Here is a 16,716-nt window from a genome sequence, read left to right on the forward strand (position 1 = left end):
GCATCGGGGTAGTGTTTCTTGCGATCTTTTGTGTCGCTTTGCATGTTGAACATAACAAATTTATTCGAATATGTAATATTGATGTTTAAAGCAACATTAAACAACCATTTCCGACACCCATATGATTTAGAACAACTTGTATAATATCAAATTTATAAGTATTTTGTTGAGATTTGATGTGATCTTTGACATGATCAATGTATGTATAGTCTAGTTGTTTAAGGAACAAAAGGATAAATGATGTAAAATCGAGTTGTTGAAAAAATATGTGATAGTGATGAATAGCATTGAGTCCTGTGTATAAAAGAATATCTACGTACGTAGAACAGTAATTTAAAATTGACACCGGGTTTAACTCATTAAATTTATTGCCTCGTTAATTTCACCTATTCACTCAAAGACATTTTGCTATATAATTACCCTTCTGATTAGTTCATATCACTTCGTGATAATAACTGTTGACGTAGACATTAACGTTTCCAGTCCTTGGAAGATTATTTCGAAGGTGTGAAATATCAATCTGGCAGAATAATTATTCACAATATTCCTGCTGATTATTATCTATGCCAACGTTGTCGATATCTACGCGTACAATTAGTGAAGTTTGCTTTCTCAATTTAAATGCCTTTTTGATTTACATGTGCATAAGCAAACATGCTAATCCTCCGTGGAGGATTGTTTTAACAAAGTGAAGTAAGACATTGCGGTACTGAAAAGCTGAAATAAATAATATTGTCAGAAACATAGAAAATTCTCGCGAAAGAATTGCTTGAAAAAGTTTCAAAGTACATTCCTTTGTTGCTCGAAAGGATAAATCTGTTTACTAATCCCGTTTTGAAAAACGGGTCATTATGCAATTGAAAATATTAGGAGATTTTAATCACTGCGCACCTTGGTCGATGTTTCTAAGGATATAGGAAAGAATCCGCAGGCAGTCAGGTAACAGGGTTTCTGTGTCCTCAACATTATTATTTGCATATCCTTTCGCAACAACCTGCCGGATTTGTCCATCGGAGCCGAGAATAACGATGTCGCATACACTGACAATGTAATTTCTGCGCTACTACTTATCAATATGCCACACGAGTAACTGAATAGTATCACTTGGCAGGCACTGCCGACGGTGAACAATGTGAAAATTATTTTTCTAGTGGCAACTGATTTTACCTGTGGAAGATAATTCAGATAATAGCACATTCACAACTGTGATTTTCTTCATTATGGCACGAGTTTCAAGTTCTACGAGAAATTTTGAATACAGGTTTTAATGTTTGCTTCAATAATTATGTTTTAGTTACTTTATAAATGATACTCTGTGATATACATTAATGAACCCTTTTAAATGCTCTTCGTTCTTCCCTTCGCAACTTGCGTCAGTTTAATACTAAAGTTCCCAAATGCAGCAAAATGGTCCATTCCTTTTTTTACAATTATTGATCAGGTACATATACTTCTCTAAGAAATGACTGAATTTAGTAATACGGAAATTGTAATGCGAGCCAATCGAAATCTCATTAGATGCATTTTCAGAGTTCCCAGATAAAAATGTTACAAAAGTTAATCTGAGTGCTCGTTAATTGTAGTGTTAATATTTTATATAACGTCGCACTTACAAAGAATATTTGATACGCGCCCAGACACATTAACATGCTGATAAGCAGCACATAGAAGAAGATATTCAATCGAAATACAGACTCGATCCTGTTGCTGAATTCGATGAGCGCCTGGTGCTGTCGGATATATTTCTTCATACGCGCGTAACACTTGTCCGTGTAACCAACCGAATTACGGTCCCCGTTGTATTCATTCCATATACTGCTCAATCTGTATCCGACTATGCGAAATTGAGTACTCAAGTACGGATTGAAGACAAGTAAAAATGATTCAATACTGATGTACAGTATGGCAGCCTGTGTTGTGCTTATCGCCTATAAAATAAGAGGAAAATTTTATAAACTGATTATATTATTATTTATAAACCTTTTATACGCTATTATTGTATTTTTGTCGACTGTTATATATTATTTGACAGTCTTTTTTTAAAGGATCAGCATGATTGGCTCGTTACGGCTATTTCATTCGGAAATTGAATTTTTAATGTAAATATAAAGAGTTTCCAAAAAAGAAGTTTAAAATGACATTTTAATTGGTGGGCTGATCGTGTGATAATTATTAGCTACAGTGTTCTGACGTTTTATAGTACGGAAGTTTATTTTTAAAAACGTCGTAAACGACGACAAACAAACATACGTCTGGCTCTAGAAATATTCGAATGTATCGCAGTGGAATTTAATTAAAAATATAAACAATGAGAAGTGCATTGGTTACACGATACTTTAGTTAAGAGAATGAACTATCGAGTAATATATAACAATTGTAAAGTGTATTTATTTCGATAGAAAAGAAAGTATGTTATGAGATCTGAATGCAGTCCAATATATTAACATATTTTACAATTTCTACCATCGTTATCGTAACAAATTTTTCTTAGATATCGAAATAGATGATACCTGCATCAGGAATGTCATCTCATAATATGGCGAAACGTACACTGAATCGAAGTACAGCCTATAAATAAGTGCCCTTCTCGTATTATTATCTCTTCTCATGTTCACTAAAATACAGAGGAAACAAATAAACATATTTCAGTATCAACATCTATAACATACTTCTATTATTTTTCGGATATCTCGGTGACAAATAATTTGATAACATTATTTTTTGTAGAGTATTAAATTTTTAATAACTTTTTTATTCTACGTATTAATGTTTCAGCAAAATATATGTAATTTCTGCGTTCAATTTCATTTACTTACGAACGATTGGTGTTAGTATATAATTACTAACGACAACGATCGATGCACTATAGGTTATTCCGAGGGATAAGCTGGACAAATTTCGCGCCTTCGTCATTTCTATTTCTTCATTGTCATCATAATTCGAATGCCAAAAATTTCGTTGGGCGTATTTCAGAAACACATTAATCTCATGTTCGAAAAAGCATACAATCATAAATTTCACGAATCCCACCGTGGCAATGGCAATATTGCAAATCATATAAAGAACATTCTGTAATTGGAAAATTGTTATATTTTTGTTTAGAATCAATTAAAAATTCATTTTAACAAACTGAAATGTTTTTCATGAATATCGAAACTGAAATGAATTTCTTAGAAGTGCAATGATTTGAAATGCAATTGAATAATTATTTTTGTAATAGTTCTTCGATATTTAATTTTAATTGTACTGGAGTTTTGACAATTTGCTTTTAAATTTTAGAAAAGAAAAATATTATTAAGTTGAAGTCCTTTAATCGATCACATAATAATATTGTGTTAAGGTAATGATGAAATGTTAAATTTTCGTCAGTCTGTCCCATAATAACAAAAAGGTAGAAAGTATATCCCTATTTCGTCAGGCTTGAAACTGCTACGACATCTTAACTGAACAACAAGAACCGGTAAAATCTGACACATGCTACAATTCTGTTCAGAATTGAATTTTATATCAAAATTTTATAAATATTTCTACAAATGAAATGATTAGTGTGAAATAGAATATTACATTGTGATCCGAAAAATTATGGAGAATATTGTATAATGTGTATTTGATACACATTTACTATTATGTCGAAGTTTATGTCTGTTCACACCTGTTTATGGCGGTTTGCATTGGTATCCGTAGATGCCTATATTTGTAATCGTAATATATTCATAAACATTACAATACATCTTTACTTAATATACTTAAGAGAGTTTCGCATACCCACTTTCTCTATTGTATTATATTAAAAGTTCGATCAATATTTTCTTTAGGTTTAGCTAATAAGTTGGCGCAGCGTGTATTTCTTAAAAACTGTCGACTTTTAAGAAATGATTTTCTTTAAATTATGCTGGAATGTTGTAAAGTATTAAAAAAATATGCAAAAAGCATGATGAGTAAGTTTCAATCTCCAGAAAATTAATTGAAATTGATATTTTCTAAAAAGAACAAAATCCGATAGTCAAAATTTCTAATAACATACCTCGAGTTAGTTTAATCGTACATGTAAACTTTTCATTGTAACACTTTCATTTTTCATTAAATAAATTAATTTTTACAGTTTCTGAAGTGCTGAATTAAAATCTCACCAGAGAATTCAACCGCACATTCACTCGAAACGACAAAACCTTTGGAAGAAATATTCACCGATTCAACTTGTTTGTTATGCTTCTTGTCTATTTTCCATTATTTCAAAACATTTCAGTTTCAATTGAAAAGTAATTCATTGCTCTATGTGAATTCTGTTAGAAGTGAACAAATATTCCCAATGCGCGTAATTAACAGTCTGAGTGCTACAGGAATTTGTAAAAAGTGATTTACGGTGTACCTATTTTGATACAAAAAAATTGTATATAGTGTTAGTGTTCCCTCTTTTCACTTCTAAGTAGGCGATAAAAAAGATAGGAATAAAATGGTAGACTGCCGGTTTCAGACATTTTAACGTAGAACCACGACCACGCGTTTGGCATTCAAACAGTTAATTTCATGTACGAATGATGTTTATAACATTTGATGAAGTTTCAGTCAATCATGCAAGAATAGATTTATATTTCGCACAGAGAAAGTCAAATTAATCCTACAAACACTATTATTTAGACTTACAAATTATAATTTTAAATATTTATAATTATATATAAATAAACACATATAATATAATTTAGATTTATCGCAACTTAATCCAAACTTAACCAGAGCGACGCGTCCTCTGACACTCAAACGGTTGAACACAATAAAGAAGTTGGAAAATGTGAAACAATTGTACTCACGTCGATATCATCCAAAGTGTGGCAAATATCCGTAATGCCAGTATAAGACGCAAAAAGAAGAGCAGCGACCGTGGTCATCTTGATACCACGTCTCAATATCTTCCTGTCTTTCTTGCTTGATGCCACACATCCTATCACTTTAAAGAGAAATAACATCAAAGGTATAGAAATGTCTTTCTTCTTCATGGCCATTTATGAATGATTTGCTTGTTCAACTTGCAGAAGATCTAGTAACGAGTACGTTGGTATTATTTACACCGTCAGTGCTTGCTTGACATTACTTTGATCAGACAGGATTACTTACCTTGCGCGGACTTGTGAGTGTGTGCGTGTCGATGGAAATAATTGCTTTCGTGAAATATGCATTCTGCGCGAATCAATTAATCATCGGCTAGGAGGGTTCATCGTTTGCTGTCCAGTGAATAACGATCAGGTCTCAACTCCTTGTGATCCATTCAGCGTGACTACCACAGGCGAAGCAGACCGAGCATACTTCTGTCTTGCGGACAGTTGCAATGAAAAATGCAGTAGCCAGAAGAAAATTTAATTGATAGAGGGGAGATATATAGAGTGTTATCTGTAAGACGATTTCGTACACACTTGTAATTACTTGATAGAATACAGTTTAGAACAAGTGTTGTCATGCGGAGCATGAAATGTACAATAGATAACAGCAAATAAATTTTCGGAGACCGTAATCTCTTCTGTGTTAAATTGCGTTTAGACTGTCTTAAAATCAAATATGACAAAGAGTTAAATATTTCTGATTTTCACTACTATAGATCGAGTAATATGTTAGTCGAAATATCATGTAGTATGTGTTTTGAATTCGCCTCGATGTGATGTAAAATATGGTGAAAAGAATGTGTTCCTGTTTGTTTAATCCATGGTGATTTCGGTTTCGCCATGTTCCAAGATTCGCAGTGCTCCAAGATTAGACTTCTTGTGTCTTATCTGCCCGTAAGTAACATGAAGTGTTGTGTGCGATATATATTTTAGACACGTATAAAACGATTTTAATAATATATAATTATTAAAATATAATACAATAGTAATATGATTACTAAAATACAACTTTAATATTAATATAATAATTCTTTTTATAGTATTTCAACTATTTTAAATTCATATTAGCTTAGTATTTACAAATAGTAATATACTGTCTAGCAATGATATGAAGTTGTGCATATAATATATCACGGCGTTAGATTAAAAAATATTACGTATTCTCTACGTTGATAGAGTTCTGTCTTAATAGGGTGAAGTATGACATTGCAGTGCTCAGTACCTGCAAAACAGATTTATCATTACTTTTCGGAATTATTGAGAAATATAAGCTTTTATGGTCACCCACTATTCAGTTATGAATTAGTTATGAAATGATTATAATTACGCTGGTGTACGTTTCCAATGAAACCGCGAAGAATTTGTTCGCAGTTAGGCAACAAGGACGTCTCGATCTCATCAAGATGATCTGCAAATCCTTTCGAAAATTTTTCCCGTTCTTATCCATTGGCATTTCTATCCACGGTCCTGCGTACACTGCACCAGACACCGCTGTGCTTTCTCGTATTAAACAATCGCAACTGTACGTGAACATTAACAGGTGACACATGTTTGATGTCAAGAGGTTCATGAATATAACGCGTCTCGTAAAGGCTATGTCTGCCTGTATAATTCAGTTTATAGAAAGGATTAAAAACCGGTTAAACAATGCATCAATTTCTTCAATTTCAAAGCAGAAATGGTAATGATAACATGAAAAAGTTGTAAAAGTAGACAGCGATTATTTATGTAATATTTAAGTGTAATAAATAATATAACAGATTATTAAAATTATTATTAAAATGGTACAAAACAATTATTTTCTTTAGCAAAGAATTTTACTGAAATTTAAGTACAAGGATTTAAATTAGCATAAAATTTCGCGATCTACTAATCGAAATTTGCTTCATCCGTTTCAAATCACGATTTTTTGTGAGAAGTTTTGTGATATCCATAAAAGGATAGATTATAACGTATGAAATTCTTGATTGCACTAACCAATATTGCCTGATATCCCACGAAGCAAATCAACAAGCTAAAAGTCAGCACCTGAGCAAGTACAATCGGCTTGAAAATTTCTTCAAGCACGCGACAGTACGAAATAAGTGCTTGATGTTGTTGGATATAATTTTTAAATGTGTCGTAAGGTTTCTCAGGTGAATTTGTCGATAAAATATTCAATTTTTGGTATTTATCATCGTCGCGTGATTTGTTTATGTTTCTCAATCTGCTTTGTAATATTCGAAACTGAGCGGCTACGTGTAGATTCATAATGCACAGGAAATTGTCGCAGCAAATGTAACAAAATCCCACGTGGTATACTGATAAAACCTAAATAGGCACAAACAATGGTATTATGAGATACAAGTATTTTGTTTCTAAAATCTGTATAGATTAACCAGTAAGTACCAGACAAGTAACAATTTTGTAATATTCATACAACAATTATTAAATTCATAAAAGTGCCTGCATAGAAAGTTATTAAATAAATTAATTTCTCCATGCACGTGTCACAGTTAATGTTGCATTGATATTGCAAACGAGAAAGTGATCAGAAAATGATCTTAGAGAAAGTTGAAATAAATAAATAATAATTTAAGCAAATAGATCCTGATTGCCTTCGAAAAATTAATATTATTAATTGACGTTCATGATTTAAATATGTTAATAATTACCTGTAACACGAACGTTATCTCGAAATATGGCGTCGTAGACCATGGCAAATTTATCCACATAGTGAATGGAAGTATCCTGTCCGACTCATTTTGCCCAATATTCGCTACAAAAGATACCCCGGGCTATTAACGTATTGACACAAGTGACGATGACAGTAATTATACTTTTTTTTAAGAAAGAGAACTAGTAAACATCGTATTAAATACATTTTAGAAGTACTACGTTTTTATCTAACCTTTTTGATGTATCAAATGAACATTTTAAGGGAACTGTATATTTCTAAGACCAACCTTGAAAAAGAATGTGCGTCACTGAATAATAAATTGAATAAATAGAAATTTTAAATAATTATTTTATCATTTTTCACAGATGCAAAGGAAACATGGATCTTCAACTCCTTTTGTAAGGAGCTTGTACATAGATGCATTTTTTTGACTCACCCACAATCGGTCTAATTACGTAGCCCATAATCGAGGCTTCAGTAAAGAAGGTAAAGACACAGATGAAGTAAGTGGAGATGCGTTTCCAACTAATAAAAATCGCCTGCTCGTTCGGCGCGTAATTAAAGTGCCAGAAATGTTTGTCCATGTATTCGACTAAATGAAGAAATTTCTTTTTATGTACAAACAAAATAAATATTTTCAGCAATGCAATATTCAGGCATAGAATATTGCATGCAATATATGTACGAGCCTGTAATGGAAAAAATTCTTTAGAAACTTTAATTAATTTATATACCACGGGTTTTACTGAAAGCAATAAAAAGGGGCGATATGTATTTTCATATTACTTTATATTTTATTTGTCATTACTATTATATTATTTTATATTTTGTTCATATTAGTATTTATATTGGTATATATACTATGCATTTATGTTTCAGTAAGTTTACAATTCAATAAGAATTCAACATTTCTAGGAAAGAACATATAAAATACCCAAATTGTAGTGCTCCATTTCAATCTTCGCTAACAAAAACAATTATCTATAGCAAATCTATTTTTTCAATTGTGAAAAACTTGAATTTGCATAATCAATCCGTCTAACGTTTCCAATAATAATGGCGCAATTGTCGTAAATCCATAACACAATGGACAAACAATAATCAAATAATTTTTGTAAAAAAGTGTATAATTGCCAATAGGAGCAGGACAAAATTTACGTAACATTACATGAAACGTTATATCATAATGTAATTTTTCAATATTACCAATCTCATGCATAATTGCTATCATTAATTATTAGATACTATTAAATGACTTGCAAACAGAAAACCGCACTTGAATCGCATACTACACCATAAAAAAGTAAGAAAATAAAATATTTCACTTTCGGCACTGCAATATTTTTCTACAAAAGGTCTTCGGTTATCACTTACACCGAAATCTTCCCAAGAATGATAAAGATCCTCTGCCTGTACCCACACAGAGAAAATGATCGTGAAAACAGTGTAAATTAATGTACTGTTTCTAACTCGTTGCTCGAAGCGATTATCCGCGTACCAAATACCGACGCACTTCATCAGGATCGCCGATATGGCAATGGAGACGTCCTTGTATTGCACCCAGCCCATGGCGAATTACGAATAACAGGACGCTTTCGTCCGGAATCATCGTGCACAGACATTTCCTGTCGATCATCGATGGCAATCGACCACTATCAACCGTCATCTAGCCTTTGATTCCGCGTCATTCGATATTCAAAACCTCTTCTGTGCTTTGTACTCATCTTTCATTCACTCTTTATTGCGAGAGGGTAGTATTACACGTGCAACCACAATTGCTACTTTTCAATAAAGCAGTGGCGCAGTGGACAGTTTAGTTTTTCATGATTCGCAAGACTTTTTGTAAAGGAGAATTTGCATTGAATATCGGTCGGCAATCAAATGCTCCTTTTGATAGAAAAAGCTTCTGTTGAGAAACAGTCGGTGGTCTCTTTGTTCGGAACAGAAGAAGAATTTAGTTGTGAAGGACGAGCTGTTGTTAGACTGTGTTGAGTATGTTAGAATGTATCAAGAAATGGCAAAATTTGTTGCTTCTTCAATTAGATAATTTTCCTTATTTGAAATGAAGTTCAATCGACAGTGCAATGTACTACAGTGGATTTTAATGTAATATTGTTAATATGTGTCTGCTGTTATTGTTAGTATTTTTTTGTTATTTTTTATACAACTCATGCTTGATGTAATCAAGCAATTTTTGGAACGATTATTCTCTGCTTAATTTATTCGTGAGTTAACCCAATAGTTTGTATTGTTATTTGTTTGTGTTGTTTGCATGGGTTATTGTACGTATTTTTAACATGTTTCATTGCTCAACTAACCTGATGAAAATTCGAACAAGAGCAAAAGAAAGTTCATTTGGTTGGAAAGTGTTTAGTTTGTGGAAATTTACAATTTCATTCTGAATCAATGTTTTAAGTCAAATTATTGTTTTACATGCTTTAACGTTTCGCGTGTCATAATCATTGAATATAATTATGAGCCAGCAATTAAGATTTAAAATATGAGCAGTTTCAACTATTACATGCTGAACAAAGCAATAATTATACTTATAGATATAATCCTGTTAATGATAGCATATATCAGTCATATTCACTTTTTAAAGCGCAGCAAAATTTAAAATCTCAGCCTTGCGAATAATTATGAACTGTACTATACGCGTACTGTCGAGCACCGCCATTATCTACCAAACGTACGGATCTGTTGGTTGGGTTGCCTCCGTTATGCGCACTTTTAATTGTCCATAATTGGAAAACTATTCTTTCTTACTCTCGTTTTTCGTCATACATTATCGTACGGAAACATACTTAAAATTCTTTTTTGAATATATGTCTTAATGGCCGGTTAACCTTATTTTAGATCTAATGTAAAAGATAGTGATCTAATTTTATTAAATTTTTCAAATATTTTTCGAGCCAATGAATATACAACATTTTAACATAATGATATTTGTCTACTTGTTTTTCTTTCAATCCAACGATTTCTTATTTTTTTTTTTGAGAACTTTATTTCTTTTCTATTTGAGAAAAGTGTGATAAAATTGTTATTAATAAACATGTTTCCCTTTTTATTATAGCTTTGACTATTCAGGGCAATTAAAAACTGAAACGTGATTAGGTTAGATAAGAATAACTGAGAAGTGGCATGAAGTTTTGAAAAAGTTGTAATAAACTGTTCGTAGATGATTAAAACGATGAACTTGCATGATAAGATAATGTACTCATGAAGATGAGGATATGAAGTCAAGAGTTACAGTTCCCTATATTTTCTATATTTTATGCCTTTTTAAATATGTTTTGTTATTACATGCCCATAAAAATGTTAGAACAGTTTTGCTGATAACTCATTTTTCAAAATTCGGGTTGCACTTTCCAAATCAAGTTCATTAATTTTTATAAAAAGATTTTTGAAAATGCAATTAGTTTGCAATCTGTTTTAAAATCATGTTTTACATATTATATGCCAAACAGTTCCTGCAATATAAGAATACTATAAAATTGTTTTATAGAAAAATAAGAATTGTTATTTACACACATCTGAGCCTGTTTCATGCACCAACTGCAACAAATCGGCATCAAATATTTTCAATACAGCAGAAGTAGATATTTTTCGTTAACGCATCAGACTTACATATAACCTGTATCCTCCAAAGTGCTTCTCAACAATATAAAGTACGACATTGCTGTACTTAAAACCTGTAAAAAGCACAATATACATAAATATATATATATATATATATATATATTATGCATGTAAAAATATTTTTCTTAATAATTTTGTGATAAACCATTTATAAATCGTTAGCTGTTTGACACTTTACCTATAGAACTGACGAAGTTTGAGCAGAATCTTCTGAGACATCCTATACATATATTAATATAAGTAGGTTTACATTCTATTAAGTACATATTTATTACACTTTCAATGCAAGCACTAGATATAACAAACAAAATGTATAGAATACAAACAAAATATAATTGTACATTTCATAAAAGTTACAGAAAAATCTGAAAATTTAAATATTTAAAAAATGAATATAATTACTTGACGATGAAGGCTTATTAACTAACTTTCAACGCAAAATTTTATATAAATACAAGCGTTTTTAGCGATTTTTAAGCCTTGTTTTGAAAAACTTGTTGGAAGATTCATAACATGTATCCCTCTTTTAGACATTTATTCAAACGCACTTATATTAATGTATATATGTATATAGGGTGTTCCATAGGTTTCTATCAAATATTCGGAAAGCAGCCACTACTCTCTCATAGTTTGTATCACATCATTATTATGAATATATGAACGAGAAATAGAAAATTGCAAGTGATTACACTAGTGTACGTTCCCAAAGATACAACACAGAATCCTCGGGCAGTAAGACAGCAAGGTACTTTCGATCTCGCCAGTATAAATAGTAAATCTTTTCTCATCGTGGTTCCATACTTGTCCATTGTCAAGCTTGGCCATGAAGTTCCGTATGCACCTGCACCCACGTTCACGCTTTCGTGTTTTAAACCGTCGCAACTATAGGTGAACATCAACAGTTGGCCTACGCAGCTAACCAAGTGAAACATAAAAATGAAACGTTTCTCATTGCTTGTATCTATCTGGGAAAAAAATAGTGCTAGTGTACGTAACATCCACTGGACGATACGCTCATTTTGTCGTCCCTGACTAACAAGGAAGCTTTTATATTTGTAATAAGTGCATTTTATACTTTATAAATTGTATGTCCCATGGTAATTTCTATTTTCTATTTCTCATTTCTCATTTCTCATTTCTCATTTCTCATTTCTCATTTCTCATTTCTCATTTCTCATTTCTCATTTCTCATTTCTCATTTCTCATTTCTCATTTCTCATTTCTCATTTCTCATTTTCCATTTTTCATTTCCCACTTTCCATTTTGCATTTTATATTTTCCATTGCCTATTTCGTATTAGAACATTAGTACCAGAATTTCAAAGTTCGAAGTTCGAGTTTCAACTAGGCCTCATACCTATTAAAGGGGCTCCAAGGTAGCAAACTATCGTCAAATGTGTGAACAGAAAATAACGCAAATAGCATCGAAACGTTTGCATGCTTGAACGATTAAGATTAAATGAAAAAGGACTTTATTCTGGAAGGAATAAGTTATAAAACGAACATTTCGGTCTCATACTGAACATTGAAATCGCTTCTCACGTGATATATATCCGCCAGTATCACATAGATAGAAAATGGGTTCAAGGAAGTAGTGTAACCCAACGTAATATTCATTCGCCGTTGCTCACTGCGATCTGCGGATATCCAGAAGCCGGAAACTTTCATGAAGAAGTCTGTCAACGCGAATGAAATGTTGTGAGTCTCGTTTGTAATCATCCTGAATAACAAATAAGTAGACAACTGTTGGCGACACTGATCTCGAACACGAGCATGGATTATTTCAACATGTTAACAATGATTCGACTCATCCATTGGTCCCTTTGACCCGCTAACATCTCCTATTCACCAACCTTGTACTTAGTATTTGCGGTTATTACTACTTCTAACGAGAAGCCGGAAGAGAAAGAAAGTACAAATTATAACGTAATTGATAGAAATACATCGACTGCAGGTAGACACCGCACATCATTTGCAGCATCGTGTAACACAAAGTGATGTTCCTTTTCCGTTGCTCAGATTCATTGTCGGTCGTCCAGAGTCCAACAACTTTCATCAAAAACGACGTGACGAAGATCGAAAAGTCGTCGCGGTGCGCCTCGGTCATTTCAAGTTTCGTGCAACCGAGTAGTAGGTTTCATCGGTGTTGCATGCTGGAAAATCGTTGCCATTCGGACACACTTATTCCCCATTGAAAGGCTTTGACTCATCTTTGACATTCTGTAGTCATCGGTCACATACTTTGTGTTTATTCTTATTACTACCTACGCGTGGCGATTCGAAAGAGAACAAAAAAGGTAGAAAGAAACGTATTGTGATACATGCGTGGATGTATTGTAATTGCAGCTTGATCGTCGTCGGGCAATGGATGGGGTTCATGGGTTACGCACCACATTCGTTCGACTACTGTCAAACCCCTTGTGAATCTTGATCTTGACTTGCAGCTGTGTGACTGGAAGAAAGGCGCATGTAAAACGCGGAATAATATACAGTCTGTCCAATTAAAGCGTGTTCAGTTTGACTAATGTACTATCTGGGATTTGTTTTCTGCATTGAAACCCCATCTCTTGTAATATCTTGTCAGACTGGCGATGGACATTTTCAATCGAATTCGACAAATCTGAATGTTATTTATTTATCTTTTTGTTTATCTAAATGGAATACTATTTGTTCATTATTATAGGTAAATTTACATATTTTACGTACTTCAATAATTTGGTAAGCTGTTGCATGAGCAAGTGAAAAATATACAATTTCTATTAATCAAATAAGCAATCTTAAATATTCCAATAGCGCACGCTAATTGTGGTGTTAAATTGTGGAAATGAAAATATTGATTAGAAACATACTAAACAATGAATACTTTAATAGTACTAAGCAACTATTTTGCTATGATATCCTTTCCGTTTATATATATGATTAAATTGTAATGTGTAAGTGGTATGACATAGTTTTTTCATGATCTAATAATAGGCCACCGGATGTCGGACAATTTGAATAACTGACTGTACCTAGTAATTTGGGCCATCAACAGCAGGCTACAATCACTCAGGACGAAACGAAATAGTTGCTACCTCAACAGTTTTGCACATATGGTACCGTAATTATTAGGCACGAGTAACATATGACCAGTCGTGGGACCAACTATATTGCAAACAGTAACAAAATCTAATGACATATACTTGAAATACTCTAGCCTTACAGAAACGAAACTCTAGCTTTATAAAATAATATACTAGATTGTCTTGTTTTATAATTGTTAATTTATTTCACTATCCTTTTTTTACTTTGTTTCTTATTGAATGATTATAAACTGCTGTTTTTTGATTTTTATGTAAAATATTAATATATTAACATGCATTATTGATATATACTATATATATATATATATAAAATTCTGAAGTGATTTGAATAATCTGTTGTAATTATTTTCGTATACTACAGTATATTTCCAAGGCCATTTTTTATGAATAGAATTGTAAATACTTATGTATAATCGTTAATCCTTTTTCATAAATTTTTCAAATAGACCACCATATCCCAAAGCATAGTCAAATAACATTTATTACCAATAGTAAGAATAAATTTTTATTTATTGATGACTATATTCGATTGTATATAACAGGTATGTACCATGTATTGAGTACGCGTGCAAAATTAATCCTTCATAGACTTTCAGTATGAACTTAATAGCATGAAGTACGATACAACTGTACTCAACGCCTGCAATGATTTTACATAATTCGAAATTTTGTAGCATATAATGCATGTATAATATAAAGTGCTTCACTGATGAGCCTATAGTAAGCCACACAAATATCAACATGAAGTACAAATTCTATTTATTGTGATACATTTAGAATTAACGAATTATTTAGGGAAACATATAACAATAAACAGGGCAATTACAAATCCTTCTCAAAGCTCACATAAAATTAAAATCATGTTTTTGAAACATTTTTTGAATGTTATTTAAGTTTATTTCATAAAAAATTCATCATAATTCATCATTACTGAATATTGAGAAAATTATTATAAATCATCGTAACATGGTCGTGAAAAAATGAGTCGTTTTAAAATTATTGTTATTAATTAATTAAATAATAATTCGTCATAACTATATCATAATTCTGTAACTAAATAGTATTATAATTTCCATTACCTTCGTGTAGGTTTCTAGTGAGACGATAAAGAATCCACTAGCTGTCAAACCACAAGGCTCTTTCCACCTCATGATGACCAATTGCATGTCGTTCCGCAGCATTTTTCCGCTATAATTCATCGGTAGTAATTGCCATTCCATCGAATAAACGGCCGAAGCGATATCCATGCTGTCCCTCATCAAACAATCGCAGCTGTAGGTGAACATCAACAGCTGACAGATGCAGCCGATTATGTGAAACGCGAAAATGAGGCATCTTGAAACCGGCGCTTCTTCCTACGTGACGCAGTATTATTATCGACAGTTTAACACGATTTTCTATCGAACATGAAAAAACAGCAATCAAAATTTTAACTTAAAATTATTTTCGAAGCCTAATCATTTTTCCTACATTGACTTTTCACAGTGTGTATCTGTTTTATAATAATTACAGGAAGAATTGGAAGGTTAACGGAAGAAGAACAAATGAAACTTAAAGGAAATAATTTAAAAATTCTAATTAGAAAGTAACATATTGATTTAGCAATACGCAAACTGAATTGTAACTCAATTGAAACTTCAATAGATACACTTTTGGAGTTTCTGTACAGAAATTTCTGAAATTCAATCTAACTGCATGGTACTTTAACTGTTAACGATAAAGGTATTGAACCGACTACAGCTGAGGAATAAATCATGAACAGGAGGTCAACACCATTTGTGGTACAAGCAGAATTTCTGCACGGACTCCTTTTTGTAAAAGAATAGCGGTACAGGTTGCGAAGGAACGAAAACGTAAAGAAATAACTTCAAAATATATATATTGAGATTGAGTTTGTCGAAATGCTAATTAATTGACTTCTGCTGATTTGGAATTCGCTATTTCAATTGTCCATATAATAAGTAATTTCAACTGAACTGTATCAGGATATATTGAATTATATATGCAAACTAATGTGCAATGTCTCGTAAGAGTTGTCGGTTGAACATCAACAAGTAGAAATCAGGAATTAATAGAGCATAAATCTGGATTCGTTCAAGCATCATGTTGACTCGACTGTTATATAAAAGTGTAAACTGTTGTAGAAACGAGTACAGTGATTATAAAAGAAAACTTATTATCAAGATTAGATTAAAGATAGCTTTCGACTGAGCTCCGACTTTTGTACTATGTAATGGTTTAATTAATTGAATGTTGTTTCAGCATTTACCTTTAAAATTGCTTTTATATGCATTATACATTAAAACATTCAATTAGTTGTATATTTAACAGAAACTGGAAATACAATATAATTCAGTTTGCAACTTCTCATTTTCACGACGTAATTTTGGTAACTATGTGTTATAATGTACACCTTTCCTTTATTTCAATAACTAATTCTAACGTCTAACTAATAACAAATT

The 16,716-nt window shown here is 32.1% G+C and overlaps 2 protein-coding genes across 2 annotated transcripts; both read right to left on the reverse strand.

Moving 5' to 3' along the window:
- Positions 1 to 221: 221 nt before the first annotated feature.
- LOC143175250 (odorant receptor 49b-like) lies at positions 222 to 5,243 on the reverse strand. The gene is made up of 7 exons (XM_076373474.1): positions 5,113 to 5,243; positions 4,809 to 5,035; positions 2,817 to 3,069; positions 2,511 to 2,614; positions 1,614 to 1,928; positions 892 to 1,167; positions 222 to 717 (listed from the first exon to the last, which is right to left on the reverse strand). Exons 2-7 carry the CDS (start codon positions 4,998 to 5,000, stop codon positions 658 to 660), a joined length of 1,200 nt encoding a protein of 399 aa, XP_076229589.1. The 5' UTR covers positions 5,001 to 5,035; positions 5,113 to 5,243; the 3' UTR covers positions 222 to 657.
- A 593-nt stretch (positions 5,244 to 5,836) lies between these two features.
- On the reverse strand, positions 5,837 to 9,106 carry LOC143175249 (odorant receptor 13a-like). Its single transcript, XM_076373470.1, has 6 exons — positions 8,908 to 9,106; positions 7,970 to 8,222; positions 7,529 to 7,632; positions 6,852 to 7,184; positions 6,202 to 6,477; positions 5,837 to 6,096 (listed from the first exon to the last, which is right to left on the reverse strand). Exons 1-6 carry the CDS (start codon positions 9,100 to 9,102, stop codon positions 6,028 to 6,030), a joined length of 1,230 nt encoding a protein of 409 aa, XP_076229585.1. The 5' UTR covers positions 9,103 to 9,106; the 3' UTR covers positions 5,837 to 6,027.
- Between the last annotated feature and the right edge of the window lie 7,610 nt (positions 9,107 to 16,716).

Source organism: Nomia melanderi, chromosome 13 (genome assembly GCF_051020985.1).
Source record: "Nomia melanderi isolate GNS246 chromosome 13, iyNomMela1, whole genome shotgun sequence".
Lineage (NCBI taxonomy): Eukaryota > Metazoa > Arthropoda > Insecta > Hymenoptera > Halictidae > Nomia > Nomia melanderi.

Excerpts from the sequence above, each read along its gene's own strand:
- LOC143175249 (XM_076373470.1), bottom strand. The coding sequence starts at position 9,102 with ATGGGCTGGGTGCAATACAAGGACGTCTCCATTGCCATATCGGCGATC. Across the intron at positions 7,185-7,528 it reads AGATAACGTTCGTGTTACAG|GTTTTATCAGTATACCACGT; the intron begins GTAATTATTAAC and ends GTGCCTATTTAG. Across the intron at positions 6,097-6,201 it reads CATTGGAAACGTACACCAGC|GTACTGAGCACTGCAATGTC; the intron begins GTAATTATAATC and ends TCTGTTTTGCAG.
- LOC143175250 (XM_076373474.1), bottom strand. The coding sequence starts at position 5,000 with ATGGCCATGAAGAAGAAAGACATTTCTATACCTTTGATGTTATTTCTC. Across the intron at positions 2,615-2,816 it reads TATACTAACACCAATCGTTC|TGAACATGAGAAGAGATAAT; the intron begins GTAAGTAAATGA and ends TCTGTATTTTAG. Across the intron at positions 1,929-2,510 it reads AGATGACATTCCTGATGCAG|GCGATAAGCACAACACAGGC; the intron begins GTATCATCTATT and ends CTTATTTTATAG.